At 37.6% G+C, this 23340-nt stretch overlaps 2 protein-coding genes and 1 long non-coding RNA gene across 3 annotated transcripts; 2 read left to right on the plus strand and 1 right to left on the minus strand.

Annotated features, from left to right (window-relative positions):
• Nucleotides 1-434: 434 nt before the first annotated feature.
• On the plus strand, nt 435-3082 carry LOC129733118 (uncharacterized). The gene is made up of 3 exons (XR_008729436.1): nt 435-1996; nt 2056-2158; nt 2246-3082. It is a non-coding gene; the product is annotated as an uncharacterized LOC129733118 (long non-coding RNA).
• Nucleotides 3083-14288: 11206 nt separating this feature from the next.
• On the minus strand, nt 14289-16260 carry LOC129733119 (pre-mRNA 3'-end-processing factor FIP1). Its single transcript, XM_055694700.1, has 3 exons — nt 15863-16260; nt 14596-15800; nt 14289-14506 (listed from the first exon to the last, which is right to left on the minus strand). Exons 1-3 carry the CDS (start codon nt 16124-16126, stop codon nt 14368-14370), a joined length of 1608 nt encoding a protein of 535 aa, XP_055550675.1. The 5' UTR covers nt 16127-16260; the 3' UTR covers nt 14289-14367.
• Nucleotides 16261-21768: 5508 nt separating this feature from the next.
• On the plus strand, nt 21769-23091 carry LOC129733120 (40S ribosomal protein S8). The gene is made up of 4 exons (XM_055694701.1): nt 21769-21831; nt 22122-22228; nt 22282-22681; nt 22920-23091. The coding sequence occupies exons 1-4, from the start codon at nt 21828-21830 to the stop codon at nt 23027-23029; spliced, it is 621 nt and encodes a 206-aa protein (XP_055550676.1). The 5' UTR covers nt 21769-21827; the 3' UTR covers nt 23030-23091.
• The last annotated feature ends 249 nt before the right edge of the window (nt 23092-23340 follow it).

The following is a 23340-nucleotide window of genomic DNA, read 5'->3' on the forward strand; positions in this document are numbered from 1 at the left end:
TGCGATGATTTACAGGTTGGAAGAAACAAAAGCATCCATTATGTTTAGGCCTTAAGTGTTCAATTGAATAATTGTCCAGTTGCTCAAAACGTAGCATTGCAAACAAACCTGCGATTTGTTTGTTTTCCGCTACGCGTAGCACCAACACCACCCTTATGGAATCGCGCCAGGTTTCAAGTGCTAACATCTCCACATATGTGTAAACGAGATAGCACATCACCGCCACTCCTCATACTCCTTTATCTGACAGCTGACAGCGGGCATAGGCATAGATAGATGAAGCTGACAGCGGGCACAAATAAGATTGAGCCCAAGACATGAGTTCATTGTCGTTCACTGTTATTCGGTGTTGGGATGTCAATCACCCTTATTCTTGTTTACGGCCGTATCGCTTTCGTACGAAAGCAGCAGCGGCGTACGAATGCGGTACGAACACATACGAATCCGATTCGTTCTAACCAATTCGAGCTTTCGAACATCGTTGCTTTCGTACGAACGTGCCATTCTTGTTTACGTACGTATGCGTATCCGTATTCTTTTTGCTCTCGTTCGCAAACGTCAGTCAAAAGTTGCGAATCGCTGTACGAATCGCCGGCGCCGGTAGTTTTTTCTCGTTTTTCTGCTGTTTTGTGCAAGTTTTATTTTTTGAAAAATCGTATAAGCCGAAGAAAATTTGTTTTGTGAAGTGTGTGCAACATTTGCGGTAATCGATTTCTAAAAATTTTCCAGTTTTGGGAACGGAATACCGCCAGTCGAAAGTTGCGGATGGCTGTACGAATCGCCGTCGCCACGGGTTTTTCTCGTTTTGTGTTTTTGAAAAATCATTTGGCTGAAGAAAATTTCTAGCTATGCGAAATGTGTGCAACATTTTCAAGAAAAACATATGTGACATGGATTTTTAAAACAGTTTCCAGTTTTGCAAACGGAGCAGCAACGTTAGTCAAAAATTGTGGATCGCTATACGAATCTTTTACAAATCGCCGGCGCCGGTAGGTTTTTCTCTATTTTTTTTTTTTGCTGTTTTGTGTTAGTTAACTGGAAAAATCGAATGAGCCGAAGAAAATTTATTTAGTGGATTGTTTAATAAATAAACGTTATCGATTTTCTAAAATTCATTTTGGTAACGGAACGAAACATCAAAGTCAGTCGAAAGTTGCGAATCGCTGCGAGAATCGCCAGCGCCGGTAGTTTTTCCTCGTTGTTTCGCTGCTTGGTGTTGGTTCTTTGAAAAAAATTGAATAAGTTGAAGAAAATTTGTTGTTTCGTGAAGTGTGTGCAACATCCAGAAAAACATCCAGGATTTGTGACAATCGATTTTTAAAATCTTCAGTTTCAGAAACGAAACACCGTTAGTCGAAAGTTGCGGAAACGAATGTACGAATCGCCGTCGTCGCGGGTTTGTTTCTCGTTTTCCTGCTGTTTTGTGTAAGGTTTTTTTTTTTTTGAAAAATGGCCGAAGAAAATTTCTAGTTTAGCGAAGTTTGTGTAACATTTTCAAGAAAAACATTTGTGACAATGGATTTTTTAAAATCTAAATGAATCGCTATACGTATCTCTCTACAAATCGACGGCGCCGGTACTTTTTTCTTGTTTTTTGCAAGTTGCAAATGTTTGTACAAATCGCTGTCGCCGCGGGATGCTTTGGTTGTTTTGTGTGAAAAAATCGAATAAGTTGGACATTATTGTTCTAGTGAAATGTTCAGTGCTAAGAAACCATGCGGTAATTAATTTAAAAAATGTTGGAAATTGAGCACAGCCGATAGAAATTTATTGAGGTTTGCCGTTAGTTCTGGGAGAATGGCGATAAAAAATTTATAAGTCGCTACCATAAATGTACTAATTATCAATAATCTGCCGAAAATTTGGATCGTCGGGAACAGCAAAAAGTCAACCACCAAGTAGATTCTGATTGGCGCAGATAGTTGACTGGGTAACATGATATAGGATAATCAATTTAACATTACTTAAGTGATATAGATGCCGATGTGTATACTAGGTAATTAGTTCGATTAAAAGTGTTGGAAACTAATAATGTTTAATTTTATTGATATGCAGGAATAATCGATCAGGAGCTACTGGAAATTACTTAAAGTCAAATCGAATCACGATTCTCCTTCCGACAAATATTTATACTTGCTATGAGAGATAACTTTGCTGGGTAAGCTGTTTTTAACGGTTTTAAATTAAGGTTTTTTTTTGTTTATTACATTATTAGCATAACTGTTTCATGTTCTTGTTTTCGTAGGAGACTAAGAATACAACAAAGGAACCAATTCCCTCGGATGCTTCACAAAACCGCGTGCTACAATTCAGAGAGCTGGTTCCGTTTAGTGTTGATCAAAATACAAATGCCGTATAATTTAATTTAATTTTATCAATAATAATAATGAATTAATTTTAATTATTTTCATAATCGATTGTTATATATATCTAGTTATGGTTCTGACGTGAAGCACTTTGGTTTATCTTCCGGGAGCGTAAATTATTTAATAAAGGTGATTGACATTAGAACGCAATCGCAAGTTCGAGTTTTTTCCCAGCAATAATTTTTTTTAACAACAAGTTTAACGAAAGTATTCATATTTGTGATCGAAAAACTAGAAAAAAAGCCTATTTAGATCTAAAAAGATAAAAAATCAATCAACTGGTTCCAGAGGCGTCGCGTGGTTGATTTCGTCACATGTGCACCGAACATTTATTTAAGTTCTTTTTCCTTAAATGAAAGAAGCAAATCAAACCTAAGTGATTGATGCTTTGAATGAAAGGGTGTCGCTAGTATGCTTACTTGTTTTTATAGGTTATTATATTTCGATAATTGCATATGCTCGGATATTAGGGAATAGTGTACCTGTGCAGTGCACAGGTGGACTCGACGCCATTAATTGGTTAAAAAATTATGGATGTTTGAAAATAAAATACTGCGAATAAAGCCGTTTTTATTGGGCACCCTATTATTAGGTTTAATTAAATATTCACGATGTCAGCATTGCAAATTGTTTCTCTCAAAAAGCCCTAGAAGTCGTTCAAAGATAGTTTTAATGTAACAATTTAAATAAAAGCAGTAAGAGCGAAAAATTAGTTTTTTGAATTTAAATCAGTTATTTTCAAAGATAGAGGAACCCTTTCTTTTAAGTTGTTAATAAATCAAGCAGCTATAAAATCGTAGAACAACTTGTTCTACTAACCATAAAGATAAAAAAGCTAGATAGGATATCCGTTCTATTATCGACAGGTTTTATCTATTAGCGTCAGGGGGGGTAAATGATGTCCTAGAGCGTCAGTTTCTTGCATGATGGCTCATCAAAATGCAGAACGTCTTTCTGCAAAAGGTAAGTTCTCTATGACTTCATTAACCCCCCGGACGATAATTGGACAAACCTGACGACAATAGAGCCGATACCCTACTTATTATTATTTTTGATCATTTTTCAATAAGCGCTTTATCATAAGTACCGTGGAATGGGGTGAAATTGATCAGTGGGGTGTAATTGATCACCTGAAAATTCGGAATAAAAATTCTAATCACACGATACTAATCTTACAACACTAGGCAATGTTTACGTGTCATAAAATGTAACTTTTGAAAAATCCACATACCTGTCAAAGTTAACTCTTGCATGCCCAGTGCAGTTTCACAAATTTTCGAAAAATTCTTCTAACTCAGTCAAAACTCAATCAAATTTAATCAAACAAGTTTCCAAATATCAAAAATAGTATTGAATTTACTTAAAGTAATCTAAATTAAGGGTTAATTACGTTAAATTTGGAGAAGTGAGTAAAGTTTGATAAAAGTTCAAAATATATTTTTCAACAATGATTATTTCATACCATCAAAGTAATATCACAGATAACAGACATCCAAGCTAGAACAAAAAACTCCAGAAAGCGTGTGTAAGATTTCAAATTCTTACTCGTTTGGAATGCTAACGACATCTTCCTGCAACTTGCGACTTTAACCACTTTAGTGATGGCAGCGCTGGTTTACGGTCAAAGCTGCCAGACGCATGAAAATTCTTACAGATTATACAGTCGCTGTTTATGCAACGATATAACATAGATTTTGTGAGGTTTATGTATTTATTTTTTCAAACCAACACTAAAACAAACAAATTTATCGCAAATATACAGAGGGATTGAATAAATAAGTCGATAATGTACACATTACGACTGCTCAAAATTTCTACATTTAAAAACGGCAACCATTCTCATTGCGATAATATCGATAAAAGCTGTAAAACTATCGATTTTATCGAATCATTGACCACTAAGTGTTCTTAGCGCCACCATACTGCGTATTGCGACATGCTAAAAAACCGTTGCGTCTTTTTACGAATGAAGCAAAGTTAGCTTGGATATCTGTTATCTGTGGTAATATGGATGAATTCGCAGAAAATTATAAAGATTTTCATTTCAGAGCTAGTTTTTGAACTTTTGCAACAAACCAAATTGAAATCGATCTAACGGTGATCAAATGAGCGCAAGTTTAGCAAACTGCAGCTTAGGAACCACAATGAATAATTTTTAACCTGAAATATCGTTATTTTCGTTTCCAAACTAACTGTGGTTGATATTTTCCAGTTCAGGAATCATCATATATCATGAACATATAGAAAAAAAGCACATTTCCAATAGAATGTATGGATTTTGCGGGTGATCAATTTCACCCCGATTTATCTCATAGTACCTCATAGAATTCTCGAATTTATTTCATGAAGTAGACGATGGATATTTCACCAATAGCCATAGAGGATTTCGGGTGCACATAACAGTACTTGTTTTAAATATATACTACTAGCTGACCCGGCAAACTTCGTCTCGCCCTTTTTTGTGTTCAATTTAATGGTGCTTATTACGGGAGTCACTTCACGGTGAAACCAGAGTGAAGTGAACAAAATCCTATTACGGGACTCAAGTAAGTGCGAAAAACGTCGCAAAGTGACATCTGCCGCGGAATCCGGGTTATTATGAGTGTCATAGCACCAATAATTCCAAACATTTCAAAGCCATTGATTCCTTGCGATTTGTTTATGGGGCCGCAAATAGGAGGGGAGGGGGTGTGTGCAATTTTCTTACGTTATCTTACAATGGAGGGAGGGGGGTAAATTGATTATCTTACGTAAGAAAAATATTGTTAATGCTTCAAATAACCATATTCATGAAGGTGTGGACAGTGAAATTCCTAAAAAGGACTATTAACTCGAATAAGGACCGAAGGGGAAACGAAGTATTGTACTTGCTTCAGGATGATAAAACTAAAGTTAAAATCTAAATCTGCTGGCAGTAATATCTTACTAGGGGGGAGGGGAGTATCAAAAAATCTTACAATGTCTTACGAGGGAGGGAGGGGGGTTGAGAAAGTGAAAAAATATGCTTACGTAATTATTGAACGGCCCCTATAGTCCTCTCACAATAGATCTACGATTCTGGTCGCAGTGAGGAAGTCCATACAGGAAATAATAATAGTCTGCAGATGCACGACGAATCAGCCATAGGATATGATCAAAGTCGAACGACAAATCGTTTGAATTGGTTGGTTTCATCGGAATGACAACGTCCTAGACTTTTGGCTTTTGTACATCTCCTTTATTTTGATTAGGGTAAGGAACGGCTTAAGCAGTAGCGCCTATTTTAATCAGTCGAAGAAAACTGGCCTCAAACTCCTGCATTTTGATCAATATCGACAGTTTCAATGATGGAAACGAAAACTTTGATTGTCTAGCTGCCTTACGAATATAAGTAATACCGTTAATCACAAAGAAATCTGTGAACGATTGCAATTGAAACAAATCAACCTATATTGCAGCCATTCAGGAGCCACTTCAGGTGCTGAAAAAAAACACCTGCAAAACAGATGGAAACTGCTTAAAATAGGTTCGGGGTGATTGGAATAGTGACCCTCGATTCGTAACTTTGATTCACGATTGTCAAAGTTTGCTAACTTAGTTTCACAATCTGAAAACAAGTTCTGATAGAGAAAACGATAGCGAACAGATTGATTTACTACTGTTTGAGTTTCACCCAACACATTTCGAGTATTTCGTCTGAATACACAGGCGGTTCCTAAAGCTGCTTGAAATATATTCCCTACCCTATATCCATATTGGTCATTTTCTTTTTTTTTGGTCGTCGGTCATTTTTATCTGTTCTTGCATCAACCTGATTCCGGAAATACCCATATTGCGTGGTATTCAGTTATTTTCGTTGTTTTCCAGAAACTGCGAGTGGTCATCTTCGAATTCAAAATGGTGTTCAGGGTCAATGCTTGGCTTCTATGCATCATCTCAATTACGTAAATATCCATATTGAGAAGTGTTCGTTCATTTTTGACAGTTTCCCAGTAGTTGCCATCTTACAATTCTAAATGGTGTCTGAGGTCAATTTTTAGCTCCCTGCATCATTCTGGTTCCGGAGATACTCATATTGGATGGAAATCGACCATTTTTGGCTGTTTTCCAGAAACCGGAAGTTGCCATCTTACAATTCAAACTGTGTCTGAGATCGATTTGTGGCTTCAGTGCATCATCACGATTCCGAAAATACCCATATTGGGTGGTATTAGGTCATTTTCCGCTGTTTTCCAGACACCGGAAGTCGCCATCTTAGAATTCAAAATGTCTGAGGTCGATTTGTGGCTTCAGTGCATCATCACGATTCCGAAAATACCCATATTGGGTGGTATTAGGTCATTTTCCGCTGTTTTCCAGACACCGGAAGTCTCCATCTTAGAATTCAAAATGTCTGAGGTCGATTTTTGGCTTCAGTTCATCATTACGATTCCGTAAATACCACTGCTCTGGCCAATGAAGACGTCGGCTACGACCAAAAGTTGTAGATCTCTAAATTCTATGCAATTTACAGAATATACAAAATTTCTAACTCTTAAAGTTTCAAAGATCTACGAGTTTTTATAAACTTTGTCTGAATTTCACGTTTTATTGTGATAATTTTATGAGTTCACGCGAAATAATTTCTTACAAATTTTTTCTCGATAGAAATTGAATTATTACGTCGTTTTCTTCCGAGTACAAAAGTTTTTGAAGCACTTAAGTGAAAATATTACACAAAATTTGTTAGCAGGTATTAGCAAACCATGATTTTTTTAAAAAATTGTCCATCAAAAAATCTTTATTTTTTCAAATTATGATAAATGTGTTTTTGTGATACTTCCGTTTGAATATATTCATAGGTTTCATGTAAAAATACAATTGCTATGTATTTATTACATGGAATACACGGACCAGTATTCTGAAACTCTATCCAACGTATTTGCAGTCTTAAGCAAAGTTTCTCAGTGTAATAAAAACACACGCTAGAGCTTTTCAGTTTTCGACAGTTCAGAAAATTTTATGTAACTTCGCAGAAGAATATATATATATATATATATATATATATATATATATATATATATATATATATATATATATATATATATATATATATATATATATATATATATATATATATATATATATATATATATATATATATATATATATATATATATATATATATATATATATATATATATATATATATATATATATATACTAGTTAAACGTTCCCGGCGATGCTCGGGATCAAAGGTTTTAAATTCAAGAATCATTTTTTATAATTCATTACTGCTTTAGCACAACTTACTTAAAAAATATTTCACATCTTATAAATTCATCATCACTTTAAATACTTCAATATTTTGAGAACAGAACACACATAAACTGGAAGTCGCCATATCGGATTACCAAACGACGTATGGAGTACCACTTTCGGAATTATTGAAATGGTTGGCCAAATACCACTTTAGGTTATTTTTCTGAAGCCGGAAGCCGCCGTTTTGGAAAATGTTGTGTTGAGTCTTCCCAGTTTCGAATATACCTATACTGGGTGATATTCGGGCTATTTGACAATCGTTTACAGTAAACCTTTTTTTTTGGAAATTAACTATTAATTATTTCTCCTCTATAATGAAATCTAAAGAGATGCTTGTGATTTTTTTCAAAACGAAAATGTTTGTTGGTGTCAAAGGAACACGTCTGAGAAGAAGTAAGGGTTTTCTGATAACTAACAATTGTGCTTTAATCCACAAAACTATGTAGAAAATAAAAAATGACTTTCAATGCTTAAGACGCCTCCTAATCTATGTTCAAACCAATGAAATGAAACCTTTTCTCCAGCTGAATGTTCCAAGATCTAGTTTGGGTTAAGTTAAGGTTTGGGAAGTTAAAAAAGTAAATCAAATCCCGTAATGTGTTCCTATTCACAAATCTACGAATACACGAATACGAAATTCCGGAATCCGCGTAAAAAAAACGCATAAATTCCGGAATCCACGTAAAAAAAACAGCGTAAATTCCGGAATCTGCGTAGAAAAAGCCGCGTAAAAAAAACCTTGTATAAAGCGACCTTAGTGTACATCAGAAATGTAAATTTTTTATGCTCGGCTCGCACTGATTCAAAACATGGATTTTTCTGCAAAAAAATATTTGGAACAATTTATTGAAATCACATGTTTTGAATTTTGATTCAGATGCGATTTGAGCTTATGCTTAAAAAGTCTAAGTTTTACATGTATTATATGTTTTTCAAAAAAAAATCAAAGAGAGTATTTTAAGGTGTTTCTTTGCATGCAGAAAATCATCTTCAAAAATGCTTCGAACATATGTAATTTTTTGAGTAATATGTCAACTTTTAGCAATAAGATACGTGTTATTTTTTCTCAAATGTCTCTCCTGAACATTAACAAACATTTTAATGAAAAAAGGATCTCATGTCATCGCTTTGAATTTTGGTTTAGAGGTAAATTTAGCACAAAAAGTCACAATTTTGCATGTTTTACGTAGTTTTGTGAATAATATCTCAAATTTTAGTAATAAGCTATTAATTATTTTTCCTCAAATGTCTTTACTGAACATTAACAAACATTTTAATGAAAAAAGAATCTCATGTCATCGCTTCGATTTCGAATTTTGAATTAGAGGTAAATTCGGTAATTTTGCATGTTTTACGTAGTTTTGTGAATAATATCTCAAGTTTTAGTAATCAGATACTAATTATTTTTCCTCGAATGTCTTTCCTGAACGTAACAAACATTTTAATGAAAAAAGAATCACATGTCATCGCTTTAAATTTCGATTTAGAGGCAAATTCAGCTTGAAAAGTCATATTTTTGCATGTTTCACGTAGTTTTGTGAATAATATCTTAAATTGTAGTAATCAGATACTAATTATTTTTCCTCAAATGTCTTTCCTGAACATTAACAAACATTTCAATGAAATAGGAATCACATGTCATCGCTTTGAATTTTGATTTAGAGGCAAATTCAGCATGAAAAGTCCTAATTTTGCATGTTTCACGTAGTTTTGTGAATAATATCTCAAATTGTAGTAATCAGATACTAATTATTTTTCTCCAAATGTCTTTCCTGAACATCAGCGAACATTTTCCGGTTAAAAAATCCTTACGTCACCGCTTATTTTTCTGATATAGAACGATTTTAAATGATGATGATTACTGTACAACACAGATACGGAGGGAATAATATCAATAAGATCAAGCGTTACGGAATTCCATTTTTATATAGTAGATATATATATATATATATATATATATATATATATATATATATATATATATATATATATATATATATATATATATATATATATATAAATATATAAATATATATATATATATATATATATATATATATATATATATATATATATATATATATATATATATATATATATATATATATATATATATATATATATATATATTTATATATATATATATATATATATATATATATATATATATATATATATATATATATATATATATATATATATATATATATATATATATATATATATATATATATATATATATATGTATATATATGTGATTATTGAGCTAAACTAAGTTCGAAACATACCACAAAAGATTAATACAATGGTTGCAGTGGCTCAAATCCTACGAAAAAAAAGGTCGAAACGCTCAAAACTACATGCACACTAGCGCTGCGTTGCAGCTAAATTTCGCACTATACTGTCCGCCAATTACAAGCCTCTGACCTTCTGAGCAACTTTGCTGAAGACCACAACTCTCTGGGTTTCCGGAATCAAGAGATAGCGTTACATTAATCTGCCCATATCAAGTGATGCTAAACTTTTCGGGGTGTTGCAATATTCAAACTGGATGTTGCAATACGCAGTAAAGCGATTCTAAACTTATGACGGGTAGTGTATATAAGGTACAAGCTAGAGTAATTTTTCTAACCTTACGAAAGCATGCATGCATGTTTAGCTCAAGATGGTTTAGTGCTACCTTCAAAACTCAAACCTTTTTAATATTCATATTTTTGTATACAAAAATCGGCATCAAATAGTTTTGAAAGGCTGCTTACATACTATTACATACGAAAGTTTGTGCCTTTAATGGAAAGTCTTAAGATATTTATTTCATCGTATGGAACTGCCACTTGCGTAAAATTGCGTAATTTGGAGAGGGCTCACGTGAAGGTATCACCAAAAATATCGAAATATGTCAAATAACTTTTTTATTTTAGGTGATTAAAAATATCAATGCTTAGCATAGACATGCATTTTTGGATGGCTTAAAACTTTGTAGAAGGTTTAAAAAATAGAAGAGAAATCTAAGAAAAAAGTTATAACGGCAAAGTGTCTAGTTTTGATATCAACTAAAAGTTTGTCGAAGACACCACTCGTCTATCTCAATCTGATGAAAAAGTAAATTCTCTATCTCACTTTTGGGTGGATTGATCACTCATCTTTCTAGAACGAAATATGCATTTTTGAATACATTGAAACTTATCCGAACATACATTATGGCTATAATCAACATTTATATTGCTATTCAATTAATCGCATGAAAACGGCAAAATAAAACACTGTGCGATGTGACGAGAGAAATGTTAAAATCATTAAGCATCCTGTGTTTCAACAAAATGTCCCGTCTAGAAATACATCCAACGAAACGTGTCCCACGCCTTTGAAATGCCCCGCGGTTTCAACAGAATTGAACCACCTATGTCATATTTTTTCACTGCGACACTGTGATTCTTAGACTATCATTCTACAATCATTCTACTCATTTATCTGCCTCTTCACATCTATAACAGTTAAATCAAAGAAACGTAGGTACTAATATTACGCTGTCGAAACTTGATCTTTCTGTTTGTTGGACACAGACTTTGCGGCCAATTATTAGTATACAGAACAATTGCGGAACTAACGCTCCGATTTTATTATAACAATCTCTCCCAGGGTGGGTTTTAAAGCTATGACCACTGGCTTGTTAGGCCAACATCGTACCTTGAGACAAGCTAGGAGGTCTTAAGCTTAGATCAAATTTGTGCCGAAAAAAGGGTGTCCTGATTTCTATCTCTGACTAGATGGTATCCCTATACAGTAAGGTCGCTTTTTACGCGGTTTTTTTTTTTCACGCGGGTTGCTTTCCTCCATTATTCAAAAACGGTACAAGATATCGACCTCATTCCAATCACGTTTTCCGTTTTTGGCCACGAGTGATCATATATCAGTTTTCACAATTTTGGTGTAAATACTCAAAATTTAAAATAATGCATTTTGGTCTCTAGATTTGCCACTATCATATTCAAACGAGATTTTAACGTTTTCGGACGGTTTTCTTTGTTATATTTGCAACTCAAAAAAGTCGTTTTTCACGCGGGCCCATACAAATTTGGAACGCATCCCCCGCGTAAAAAGCGACCTTAGTGTACATTCGTAGTACTAATAATTAGGAAATCGGAACAGTTGTTACACTGTTCAAATAACAAAATGCCTACAAATTGTCATTCCTACACAGTGATACATGTCTTCAAGAAACTGGAAGTTGTGTCCTCTCAACCACCACGAAGTACTTTTTCTTGATCAAATATTGGTTAACTAATTTGATAACTTCGAGTCAGTGTGCAGTTCCACTTTAAGCCTTGTTGAGTTTCTAAACATTTTGGCATAAGTTAGCTCACCTTCGATTATTTTGATTAATTCCATTATGGTGCCTGATCGAAGCATCGTTGCATTTGCCTAAGGTACTTGTAATGAATTGCACCAGCACATTTCGCAGTAATATTAATCGCAAACTGTGTGGCAAATACTGTTCCTTAATCAAATCAATCTTGACAATCAGCCGCACTAAAATACGACTATTCCTCGGTCACATAGTCGATCAGGTTGTTCATTTTTCGACAACAAAAATTGTCGATGTGTACAACAAAAATTTAATCCACCTCCGGACAGGTAGCAGGAATTTAATTCAAAAATAAGATCTCAGAATAGTAGGCGAAGCATTATTTATTTTTCATTATCTGTCACTCACAGAGGGTCTGACAAAAATTCCTGCATGGTTATAACAATTCACCTTTTTAGGGAAGTGCCCTACTTAGTCCTGGCCGATCGCTAGGATTTAACAATAGTACTAAACTGGCACGACACAGGGCGGCCTAACGCAAGTCCCGTCGCTGCTGTTTGCCATTGATGATGTTCTTCAAGATACGTTGCTCAGTGTCGGCTGGTTCTGAAATTTAACACAAAAAAAACTCTTAGAAAAAGTGGTCCACAAATTCGCGAGAAAAAGAAACAACGTTCACACACACACGCGTTTTGGCTAGTGGGTGTAGTTAATTATCAGTTGTTAATTTTCTTTAGAATCAAACTTACCTGATGCTTAGGCCGCTTGTAGGCCAGGCTAATTTCCTTATCGGCGAGCGTCTTTTTGTGGACCAATTTATAACAATGGAACGAGCACAAGTTGGTCGTGCTGTGTGACTCCTATAAAAAGTAGTTTTTTTGAGAATGAAGAAAAACTATTCTGCAACAAAAGAACACTTACTGTGAAATTACTCTGTCGTAGCACTATCCATATCTGTCGGCTCACACCTGTTCACCCTTTCACTTATTACAATATTCACCAAAATTTAGCAAAATAAACTGCTCAAGTATGCTGTCCAAGTCGTTCAAAAAACGTAAACAGTCAAGTTTTAATGCATTATGCAGGCCCATGACCCGCTTATTGTTTTTGCATCGGAGTTTGTAAATTTGGTTCCAATTGCATATTTCGCCAAACAAATTCTATTTATAAAAGGAAAATTTTAAGTAACCGCGATAGTCTTGTGTTGTAGGCATACGTTAACTATAAATGTTTCTCAAAAAAGACCATTTTATTATGCAAATTATAATAAAAACATATTTCATTTTCATTCATAAAAAAAACTGTTTGCCGTCAGGAGCCTCGCTCAATCGGCTTGACACACTTGACATTTCTCTCCTGACATTTAAACCTTTTTAACCCTTAAGTCTAGACATCAACCGTTTTTGCATAGACATCCACCTTTTTCGTATACGTATCGCATTCGTATGCGATACGAATGGATTCGTATGGTCTTTGTACGTAAACAAGAATGGCATTTTCGAACTCATTCGAATCCAAACTTTCGTACGAATGTTGGATACGAACGTAAACAAGAATGAAGGTGAATAGCTCGATTAACACATTCGTTCGTAAATAGGTATGAAGCAGTGGTTGCTAACCGGGGCCGCGAGGCTCATTCGGGGAGGCCGCGAAGCTCTTGGCAAATTCGAAAGATAGTTGAAATTTCTTTCTAGATACCTCCGTGAAAGCAGATTTTCAATTCTCATGCGTATTAGGACCAAGACGTGAAACAAACTAGACTTGCCGAATGATTTGAGACTGAAAAACACAGCTTCGTATTGCAAAACTTGTATCTGAAATTATTTTGGGGGCCGCAAAGCTCCTTATGCTTCGCAAAGGGGCCACGGAGCTCTTTGTGTTTAGCAAAAGGTGCCGCGGAACCAAAAAGGTTGGGAACCACTGGTATATAGATTTTTCCATCTGCTCCGTATTGGTGCGATGCGTTGGTGTTGGTGAGATGACTTTCTTTGCTAGCTGTAAGAATTTCTTGTTTGCTGTAAGAAACTCGAACAAAAAATAAATAAACAAACGTGAATTCAACGCACACTCAGTTTGCAGTGGTGTTAATGGTCGTGAGATCAGCATTCAAGGTGTGCATGAGGGTCTGAGCGGCACTGAAATAAATTAGTCTTGTAATCTGTTGATAAAATAAAACCAAACAGTAAAAATACAGCCTTTTACGCTGAAAAAAAGTACATCTCGGTTAAGAAATTTTCCCTGATTGTTTTTTAGTTTTTCCTGATATTCCCTGATCGAAAAATGAATTCCCTGACATTTCCTGATTTTCGACACCCCATTAAACAACTACCCCGAATGCACCCAATTAAGACTTGTTTTTTTGCTTTAATTTCAGAATGATGACATAAACAGGTTTCCACAGTAAGCATATATTACTATTCGCTTTCCTCCTTATCCATGCGGTGCGATTTCTTTTTCTCCGACCGGCTACTGTGTCGTTCGCGCTCTCGTTCGCGACTGCGGGACCTTCTTCGTGACTTGGATTTTTCACGACTGCGAGACCGTTCCCGGTATCTGTTAAAATCATTGAAAATATAATATTACACCCCAAACTGCTACTTCTTCCGCAGTAGCAATTAACAAAAGATTCAAATTCTACATACCGTTCCTTGTGACGATCTGATTTGGAGGATCGCTTATCCTTTTCTTTTTCGATATCGCGTTCTGGTTTCTCCGATCGTGGACGATCCATTTCCATAATTTCTGTCTTAATGGTAACCGGCTCTCGCTCTCTTTCACGGTCGCGTTCGCGACGATGATCCCGTTCACGTTCGCGTTCACGAATTTTACCATGATGCTCACGTTCGCGTTCTCTGTCTCGTTCTCGATCACCTCGAACGTCGCGTTCGTGACTACGCATTCCCGGCGGACCCATTCCAGGAGGTCCCATACCCATTCCCGGTTGCATTGGGGGTGGCATCATCTCCATATGAGGTGGCATCACCATTCCAGGGGGCATCATGTGCGGAGGCGGTGGCCCAGGTGTGAGTGTCTTGATACCATGAGGTTGCCAGGAGCTTTCCTGATTCCATTGTGACTCCTGTGTCGGTTCGTATCCGTAATCACCATAATCAGGCTCGTTATGATAGAAATCTGGTGGTGCCCCGAATGGCGGTGGGCCCATCGACGGATCGTATTTATTGGAAGTTCGACTATATTCACGTCGATCAGCGGTCATCACTTGAATGACATTTTCTTTAGGATGACGAGGTCCCATCATGTCACCCTCCTGTCTGGGGTGCATATTCATTCCACCGATTACATCAATACCGTTATTCATTTTCCTAGGAGGCGGAGGACCAGATCTCCAGTGTGGTTGTGCTTGAGCCGCCTGCGGATTATTGACAGTCAATCCTTGCAGACCGACACCGCTTTCATGCATTCGCATACGCTTCTGCCTCTCACAGTAAGCTCGCCAAGTCTCTTCGTTAAACCCATAGTTGAAGTAATCTGTAATATCGGCACCCGGTTTACGCCACGGTTTTTCATCCAGCGAGTCAATGCTAAACTCATGCGCCGCAACACCATTAATCGTTCCAACACTCTCAAATTCATCGATACTAAACTTTCCGGCTGGTTGTTTCGCTTTGTCCGGTCCTGGTGCAGCTTGAACTGCCTGTGGTTGTACTATCGGTCCTCTTTGCTTTATGATGTTGTAACTTGGACCGGACTTAATATCGCCGATCACGACGTTAATATCATCATCCTCGTCGCTATCATCAGTTTCCATTTCACCATCGCTTCGCACAAGTCGCTCTGCCGGCTCGTGACTTTCCTCTTCATGAAGTCGAGAATCCTCTTCAGCTTGCTGTGGGAAAAATACAATCAAGGTGAACAATTCGATTCCTATCCAACCAATTGTTTACTCACAAATTCGTCTTCTCGTGGAGCCGTGGAATCGTTTCTGGCCTGCAGGTCACTCGAATCCATAGCATTGTCATCATGTTGATGGTGATTGTCTTCATCCGAGAAGCTGCCACGGGCGCGCTTGGTAGAACTTTGTTCCCCGTTTTCTGGGTGGGATACTTCCTCACCTGTGGCGGCGTCTTTCTCGGCTTCTGTCGTGCTTTCATCCTTTCCTTCTCGATTCGTATTCCCGTAAAGCCAACTATCTTCATTGCCTTCGTCGGCCATAGTTACGGTTTGTTATACGGTTTCAAGTTGAAAAACTGTAGTAAAATGCACAAAACACTGTTTTTTTACACCGTCGACTGAAATTGGGTGAAAAATCTGACATTCGAGAAAAATGCAGTTTGACGTTTTCGTGAGTTTGCTCAAACTGGTCTAAAAGATCAGCGCGGAACAACAGAAGGGCCTACAAAGAAAATAAATTAGCAATACTCAGAGGGAGAGATATGCGAAGAGAGTGTTGTGAGCAGTGCTGATAAAAGTCATTTTCCCCAGCAAAATTCTTCGAAAATTACAGCCAATCATTTTCAATTTTCACTTCCAATGATCGCAGCACTCTCTCAGATACACTAGATTTTCGTCCTAGTAACGTGCTGTTATACTCAAATGAAATAGATCGCGCGCATCGTTCACGGTTACGGAATAAAAATTGACGAAAAATCCAACCAAATGATCTTCACTTCAAAGCGAAAAAGAAAAACAAACAACCCACTCAACAAAAATGAACCTCACCGAAACACTTTTTCACTGACACTGACCGATGCCTTGACAATCTTCGTTAACTGATAAACTGATTTTGTTGTCTTGCTTCCATCGCATGAAATATAATGAGGTGTTTTGACAGTTCAATTCCATTCGGTTTATTCGTGTTGAAAGAGATTTCTAAGGCTGTTCGCACCTTCGTGAACGTGATGAAAAAAGCAAAAATATTTCCTTCTTTTTTTTCGCACGCAGAAACCAAACAAATATCAGCAACACCGTCAACGCCAATGCAAAAAGCTGGAAGGGAGAACGCTTATTGATGCTTTTTTTTCACTTTCACTCAAGAGTGTCAACAAATATCAACCCTGGTTGTGAGCCAAACGAACAAGAAAGGTAACACATTGAAGGGTATTGCAATAAGGTTCAATAAAGAATATATTTATTTTTACACGTTTTTCATGTTTTATTGCTAAAACATGAGTTGCGAATGTTCCAAAGTTGCTTCATCACAGTGATTTTTACCTTGTGGTTCACAAACCCTCTGTATGGTCTACAGAATAATGATGAAAGTATATAAAATTAAACATAAACATAAAATTCAACACCTTCACGGTTTTTGTGATGCACTTTATTATTACCCAGGTGAGGGTTTCTCACATTTCTTTTGGTTTTAATTGAAACACGACTTGTTCTTACCATGTCCCAAACGGGATTGATTTATTCAAAACTCCACTTAACTGTAAGTCCCTTCTTAATTTCTAGCTTTTACCTAATACTATTTACATGTGAATTTGTGTATGTCGGTGTATGAAAATAGGCGGACCTAGGGCATTGAATTGTCATTTCTTGATACAGTGTGGCTTGCTATAAAACTCACACAGCTAGCTGGCTATTGCTATGCGCCTGAGCGTAGGCAATAGCACATGTTCATGATGTCCGCAAGTTGCGCTAGTGTCTTAGCTGCTTGCGGCTCTCGTTCTATTTCGTAAGGATAACGTGGAACGAGAAAGAATCGTGGGAAGTTAAACATTGCTGGCTGTGCTGGCGATGTTTTGTTTAATTTATGAGGCGTTGCAAATATGGGATCGAATGTACATGCACATGGTTAATTTTCAAGTGGTTGCATGTACATGCATGGGAATCAGGATTTGTGGTGAAACATGGTTTTAGGAATTTGGCTAGCTCGGTGGGAATACTCTAGTGGTCTGCATATGGCTAGTGTCATATGCAACACTTGTCCTGGGAATAATTTGGAAGACGTTTGACTATCCGGCCCGTGGGAATATGTTTTCTGGATCCGTTTGGAAAGTCATTAAAATTTGGAGGATCATGTTATCCTCGTAAGGTTTCAGCTTACACAGGACTTCCACCGTCACCATCAGTTATACGAGCCGAATAAAAGAGTTAGTCAACATTGCGCTTTGAGAAGAGATCTGACACCTCTGATATGTGAAACCTAGTTGCCAAATCAGCGGTTTCTATCATCGCTTATTTCTCCCTCTGAGGATCTCTAAAATAAATGAGTTGTTCGGGGTCAGGAGCTTACAAATACAAGAATTCTTTTGAGCGGGGGCCTAGTGTGGTTGGTAACGTCTCCGTCAACCACGCTCGACGCCTGGGTTCGAATCCCACCGCCGACATAGGTGTCGATGGTTGTGAGCTGGCGTGATCCACTCACAACCAACCCAACTGGTCTAGATTCAATCCTAGCCGACACCGGGAGATTTTCTGAGGCGAAAAATCTCTGGGATCACGCCTTCCATCGCATGAGGAAGTAAAGCCGTTGGCGCCGGTCCGTTAATAAACGGGTCGTGAGTTAGGGTCCTGGGTGTGGAGTCGCCTCCCTGGGCGTTGGTGATTGGCCACAACAGTGGCGGAACTAGACCGACGGAAAATAAACTAGAATAAAGAAAAAAATAACAGGAGGGTTGTGTGCAAAGCCACGACCGCAAGTTTGAAGTAGAATACTTTTACAAGAAAGATAACCCGGCTGCTTGCGTGTCAGTCATTTTTTCTAGTAATTAAACGTTGACTAATCAGATCAATCGAATTTTGCGCTTCAACAAGGATTGACCATTTTCAATAATATAGTAAGTTGCTTGTCATGGTTGGGGCTTGACAATTTTTAAATTTTGAGATGAAAGTACCACACTGCATCAGCCGCTATCGATGCTGAGATCCGCTGCAGCTAGTGCGCTATCCTTTGCTACGCCACAGCTGTGGCCGCTTTCCGCTATCGCTGGTATCCACTGCACTGCTAGTGCTGCTGCTAAGGGAGGACGACTGCTGTTGTCGCTGTCTAGAACTATTATGAGCGGCTTCGGCTGAAACAGGCTCTTTTATAGGCCGAATAGCATGTTTAAAATTGCAAGGTATATGATTCTGTCGACCGTGCTTGGGAAGCAATCATATAACGACCAATCAGAGGTCGAATTTTTCGTTTTGACAAGGCTTGACTATTTTCAATAGTACAATAGTGTGAATAATAAAATTACAATTATCTTGTTTTGGGAAGAATCTTAGAAGATTTTCCAATCTATTGCTGCAAGAACGAAGGAAATCCATCGAATACTAACCGATTTATTAGCATTTCAAATTGGACATATTTTTCACTTTTTTCGGTTTTAGATTTTCATTTCACATAACTATGTAGCCGAACTTCCTGAGAGAAGTATTCTACTTCAAAAACAAGAATTCTTTTGGAACAGTGAAATAAAATTTGGTTAATTTTCGTCAAAGCATGTAGCATTCGTCCATGCTCTGACGAAAACAACCAAATATTAATTTTCTCTTAGTTAGGTCACTTCATGCAGATCATCTTCGTTTAATTAAGTGGTTCTCATCCTGGGGTACGTGAACCCCTGAGAGTACTCGAAAGCCTTCACAAAAAAATCAGTAATGGCGGACAAATCAGTTTTTCTCTATAATACTTCATTTGTTGTTCAATCTTGCTCTTGAAACATGACTGTAGCAATCAAACAAACCATAGTTCAATTTTAAACCTGAACCATGTGAGCTTATTGCCTACTAACTTATTTTCGTAAAACGGTTTTTGTCTTTGCTAATGGGTGTGCACGCTTGCTTTAATCGATACTAGCGGTATTACTGACGGTTTTTTGTCTTTGATACTGTATGTGCACGCTTGCTTATAGCACCACTACCATTTTGAATGAAACGAATGTAGCGTTTCGGAATTATCTCAAACGATGTCGTTGGTTTGTTTTAAAAATATGTTTGTATTGAAATAAATCGTTCTTTTGATTGAAACAAACCAAATCTTTGAATTGATTAACAATAAAACATTTCATTGATTCAACCCAGAGAATTTTTTCTGCGTGTACTGAGACTGGAACTTCCGGTGTTACTGGTTTGCCTGCCCGGTGCTAAGTGGGTGGCTTAAGCGCCACTTTCATGCGAGAGACCAGCTACTACGATTGACGATTGCCCGCCCTGAGACCTTTGGGAGAAAATTCCTTTTTCTATCCACATCCTAGAGAGGGGAAGCAAGTTGGCAGACTCAATACTCTCGCTGTACTCGAAACAGCCGCGTCGAACGACCCAACTGGCGTGGCGTACGACTGGCAGTGTTCAATTCACTTTTGGGGACATTTGAGGTCGCATGCGTATGGACGAATAAAAGAAAGCTTTCTATATACTATCCAGTGGTGGGCACCATTCCGCTAATTCGCTAATTCGCTAATTAGCGACGCTTAAATTCAGTTAGCGATTTAGCGATTTCGCTAATTTTTGAGCTGGTTAGCGAAACTGTTAGCGTCGCTAAAATTTTGGCCTTCGAAACGCTAATCGCTAATTCGCTAAATTTTGTGGAGAAGCGACAATAGAAATATTTAGAAAAACTGAGAATTGCTGATGGCGTACGTAAATTGCTTCGAAAGATGAACATACTTTACTGCGAAAATTACTTTTGTCAGTTTTTTTAGCCTAGAATGGAGTTCCAGTTATCGTACAAGCCACAGGAGCATTTTGAAGAACAAGCACAAGGTCTAGATTGAATTTTCGGCACACCAAGAACTTTGGTAAATTGCAATGCGCTTGAAATTATGACAACTTTGGTTCCACTTTTTCGATTCAGATAATAATTGAATTTTCATGAAAACATTCCTAAGAGTATCTATTTTCAATGCAAGCTAAATAACTTTTGTTATTCTTGTTTTTACAAAATCAAATATGAATACCGTTTCGTGAACCTCTTACTGTAAAAAAGTTCCGCTAATGTGGGTTTAGCGTTTAGCGATTATCGAGCTAAATTTTCCGGTTAGCGACTTAGTGACTAGCGTCGCTAAATTTTCGGTTAGCGGTGCCCACCACTGATACTATCAATATCTCTCTCAGCACGTGTAAAGGTCAATGGACTTTTTCGGCTAGGTCAAGCAACTCGTCGCGTCGGTGGCATGGGTGGACGAAGACAACTAGAGAATTCAAGCATCGGGGATCTCATTCTTTGCGTTTTAAGGCAAATTACTACTTTGACCGTGGCCTTGCTCGCGGTGTTTGAGTCAAAGATCTTTTGTAAAAATTATTGATAAAAATTAAAAATCTAACTCTACTTTGGAAATAATATTCGATAACAAACTAAGTAATTAATAAACATTCATATACAAAAAGGAGACGTAGGGAACATACTACACCGGTAGGCGTGTGTTTGTGGACTGAAGCTAGTAAAAAAAACAACGATAAATTGGTTATAAAGCCAAATCGTTTGTTAGCGCTGCTGGGAAAGAAGGCCTGGTTTCAGCTCTGATTGATCTAAAGATACATTCAAGAAGGCTCTACATTTTTCAATGGTAGCAGCACAAAATCGTTATATTCTGTATTTTGGTGGACGCAAAATTAATTTTTCAATCGATTTCTAGAAGAATGGAGGAAACTCGTTAGAAACTGATTGAGTTTTAACCATTTAAAAGTGGATAATTTTCGTGGCACACTCTATCAATTTTCGATCAATTTTGTTCTTGCTTGGACGTCTGTCTGTGTATAAACATTCGATACAAAATTTAACGTTTCCTCTTTGCTTCTAAAACAAAATCGTTGCAACAAAACATCACGCTTATTTCAGTGTATAAAACCTTATTTTCATGAAAGTGCGCCCCTCGGCCCAATTTAGACGGGTTTTGACAGCAACTTGGAACGTCAATTTTCAGAGCAGCCAACCTAGGCTTCCGGCTGCTAGCTGCGGTCTTTCTTTCTCGATCAACTCACAAAGATGGGTAAGTCGCTGCGCTATTTGGTGGCGAAGATTTCTTTGGAAATTGCGGTGTAAAATGAATCGGAAAGTGGATTTTTGGTGCGGCTGGATTAGCAATGCATTCTGATAGCATTTTTGTACACGTAATGTGCGATTTGTGATTGTGGGCCGTGGAAAAATACACGGATAAATTTTCGTATCCACGTTTCCGATTTTGTTTGACACTCGTGTGTTTATGTTTGACTTACGGTCCGGCTGGCGGATATGATGAAAGGGGCCATTTTTAATGAAGATTTGCCGGTAAATTTGCAGGTATAAGCCGTGATAGCTATCACAAGAGGCGGGCCACTGGTGGCAAGAAGGCCGCCATCCGCAAGAAGAGGAAGTATGAGTTGGGACGCCCGGCAGCCAATACAAAGGTGAGATTACTGTTTGGTAGGGTTAATATTTTTTATATCCAATTTTTTTTTAGATTGGTGCCAGCCGTATCCACTTTGTACGAACCCGGGGTGGAAACCGCAAATTCCGCGCTCTCCGTTTGGATTCCGGCAATTTCGCATGGGCCTCGGAGGGAACTGCCCGCAAGGCACGTATCATTGATGTGGTGTACAACGCCTCGAACAACGAGCTGGTCCGTACCAAAACGCTGGTAAAGAACGCCATTGTCGTGATCGATTCTACGCCCTTCCGGCACTGGTACGAAAGCCACTACCTGTTGCCGTTGGGTAAGAAGCGTGAGGTGAAAGCCGGCGAGGAGGACGTTCTGGCCAAGAAGCGTAGCAAACGGGTTCTGAAGAAGTACGTCAAACGACAGAAGACTGCCAAGATCGACCCCGCGCTGGAGGAACAGTTCAACGCTGGCCGTTTACTGGGTGAGTGTTTTTGCTTTCGGGAAGAGTGATTCGGAAATTCCTATGATGATAACAATTAAAGCGACCCACACCCTCTTCTAGGGGGCTAATGCGGTTCCGAATCTCGTTTTGAGATGAAGTTCCGTTCTTGTGGGAGATGACTCCGGCTTTGTCATAGTTACACTGATTCTTAATTTCCTGAATTTGCTTAAGGTTGAATGTTTGGTTGAGGTACTAATTGAAGCTGTTTTTGTTTTAGCTGTTATCGCTTCTCGGCCCGGACAATGCGGTCGCGCTGATGGATACCTGCTGGAAGGTAAGGAGTTGGAATTCTATCTGAAGAAGATTAAGAATAAGAAATCCAAGTAAGGAGTGACTGCAAACGCAGGCGAGAAGGAGTTTACGAAATAAAAACAAAGAGTAAAATGGTACATCAAGCTGGATTTGCATTTATAGTGAGCTATCACACATCGTACCAAAAGGTTTAGGTTCACGGAAAGCGAAAATTAATTTCTTGTTGAGAATAGGTTTAAGAAAAGCATAAAATATCAAACAATTTCGAGTTTCACAATCCCATTTTCAAAGTGATGATAAAGAACGAGAATGTACGGCTCGTATTAAAGCTTGCATACAAGCGCAGTTTTTCTGTTCTCCCACCCACTTTTCTTCGCCTCATTTGG

This window comes from Wyeomyia smithii, chromosome 3 (assembly GCF_029784165.1).
Source record: "Wyeomyia smithii strain HCP4-BCI-WySm-NY-G18 chromosome 3, ASM2978416v1, whole genome shotgun sequence".
Lineage (NCBI taxonomy): Eukaryota > Metazoa > Arthropoda > Insecta > Diptera > Culicidae > Wyeomyia > Wyeomyia smithii.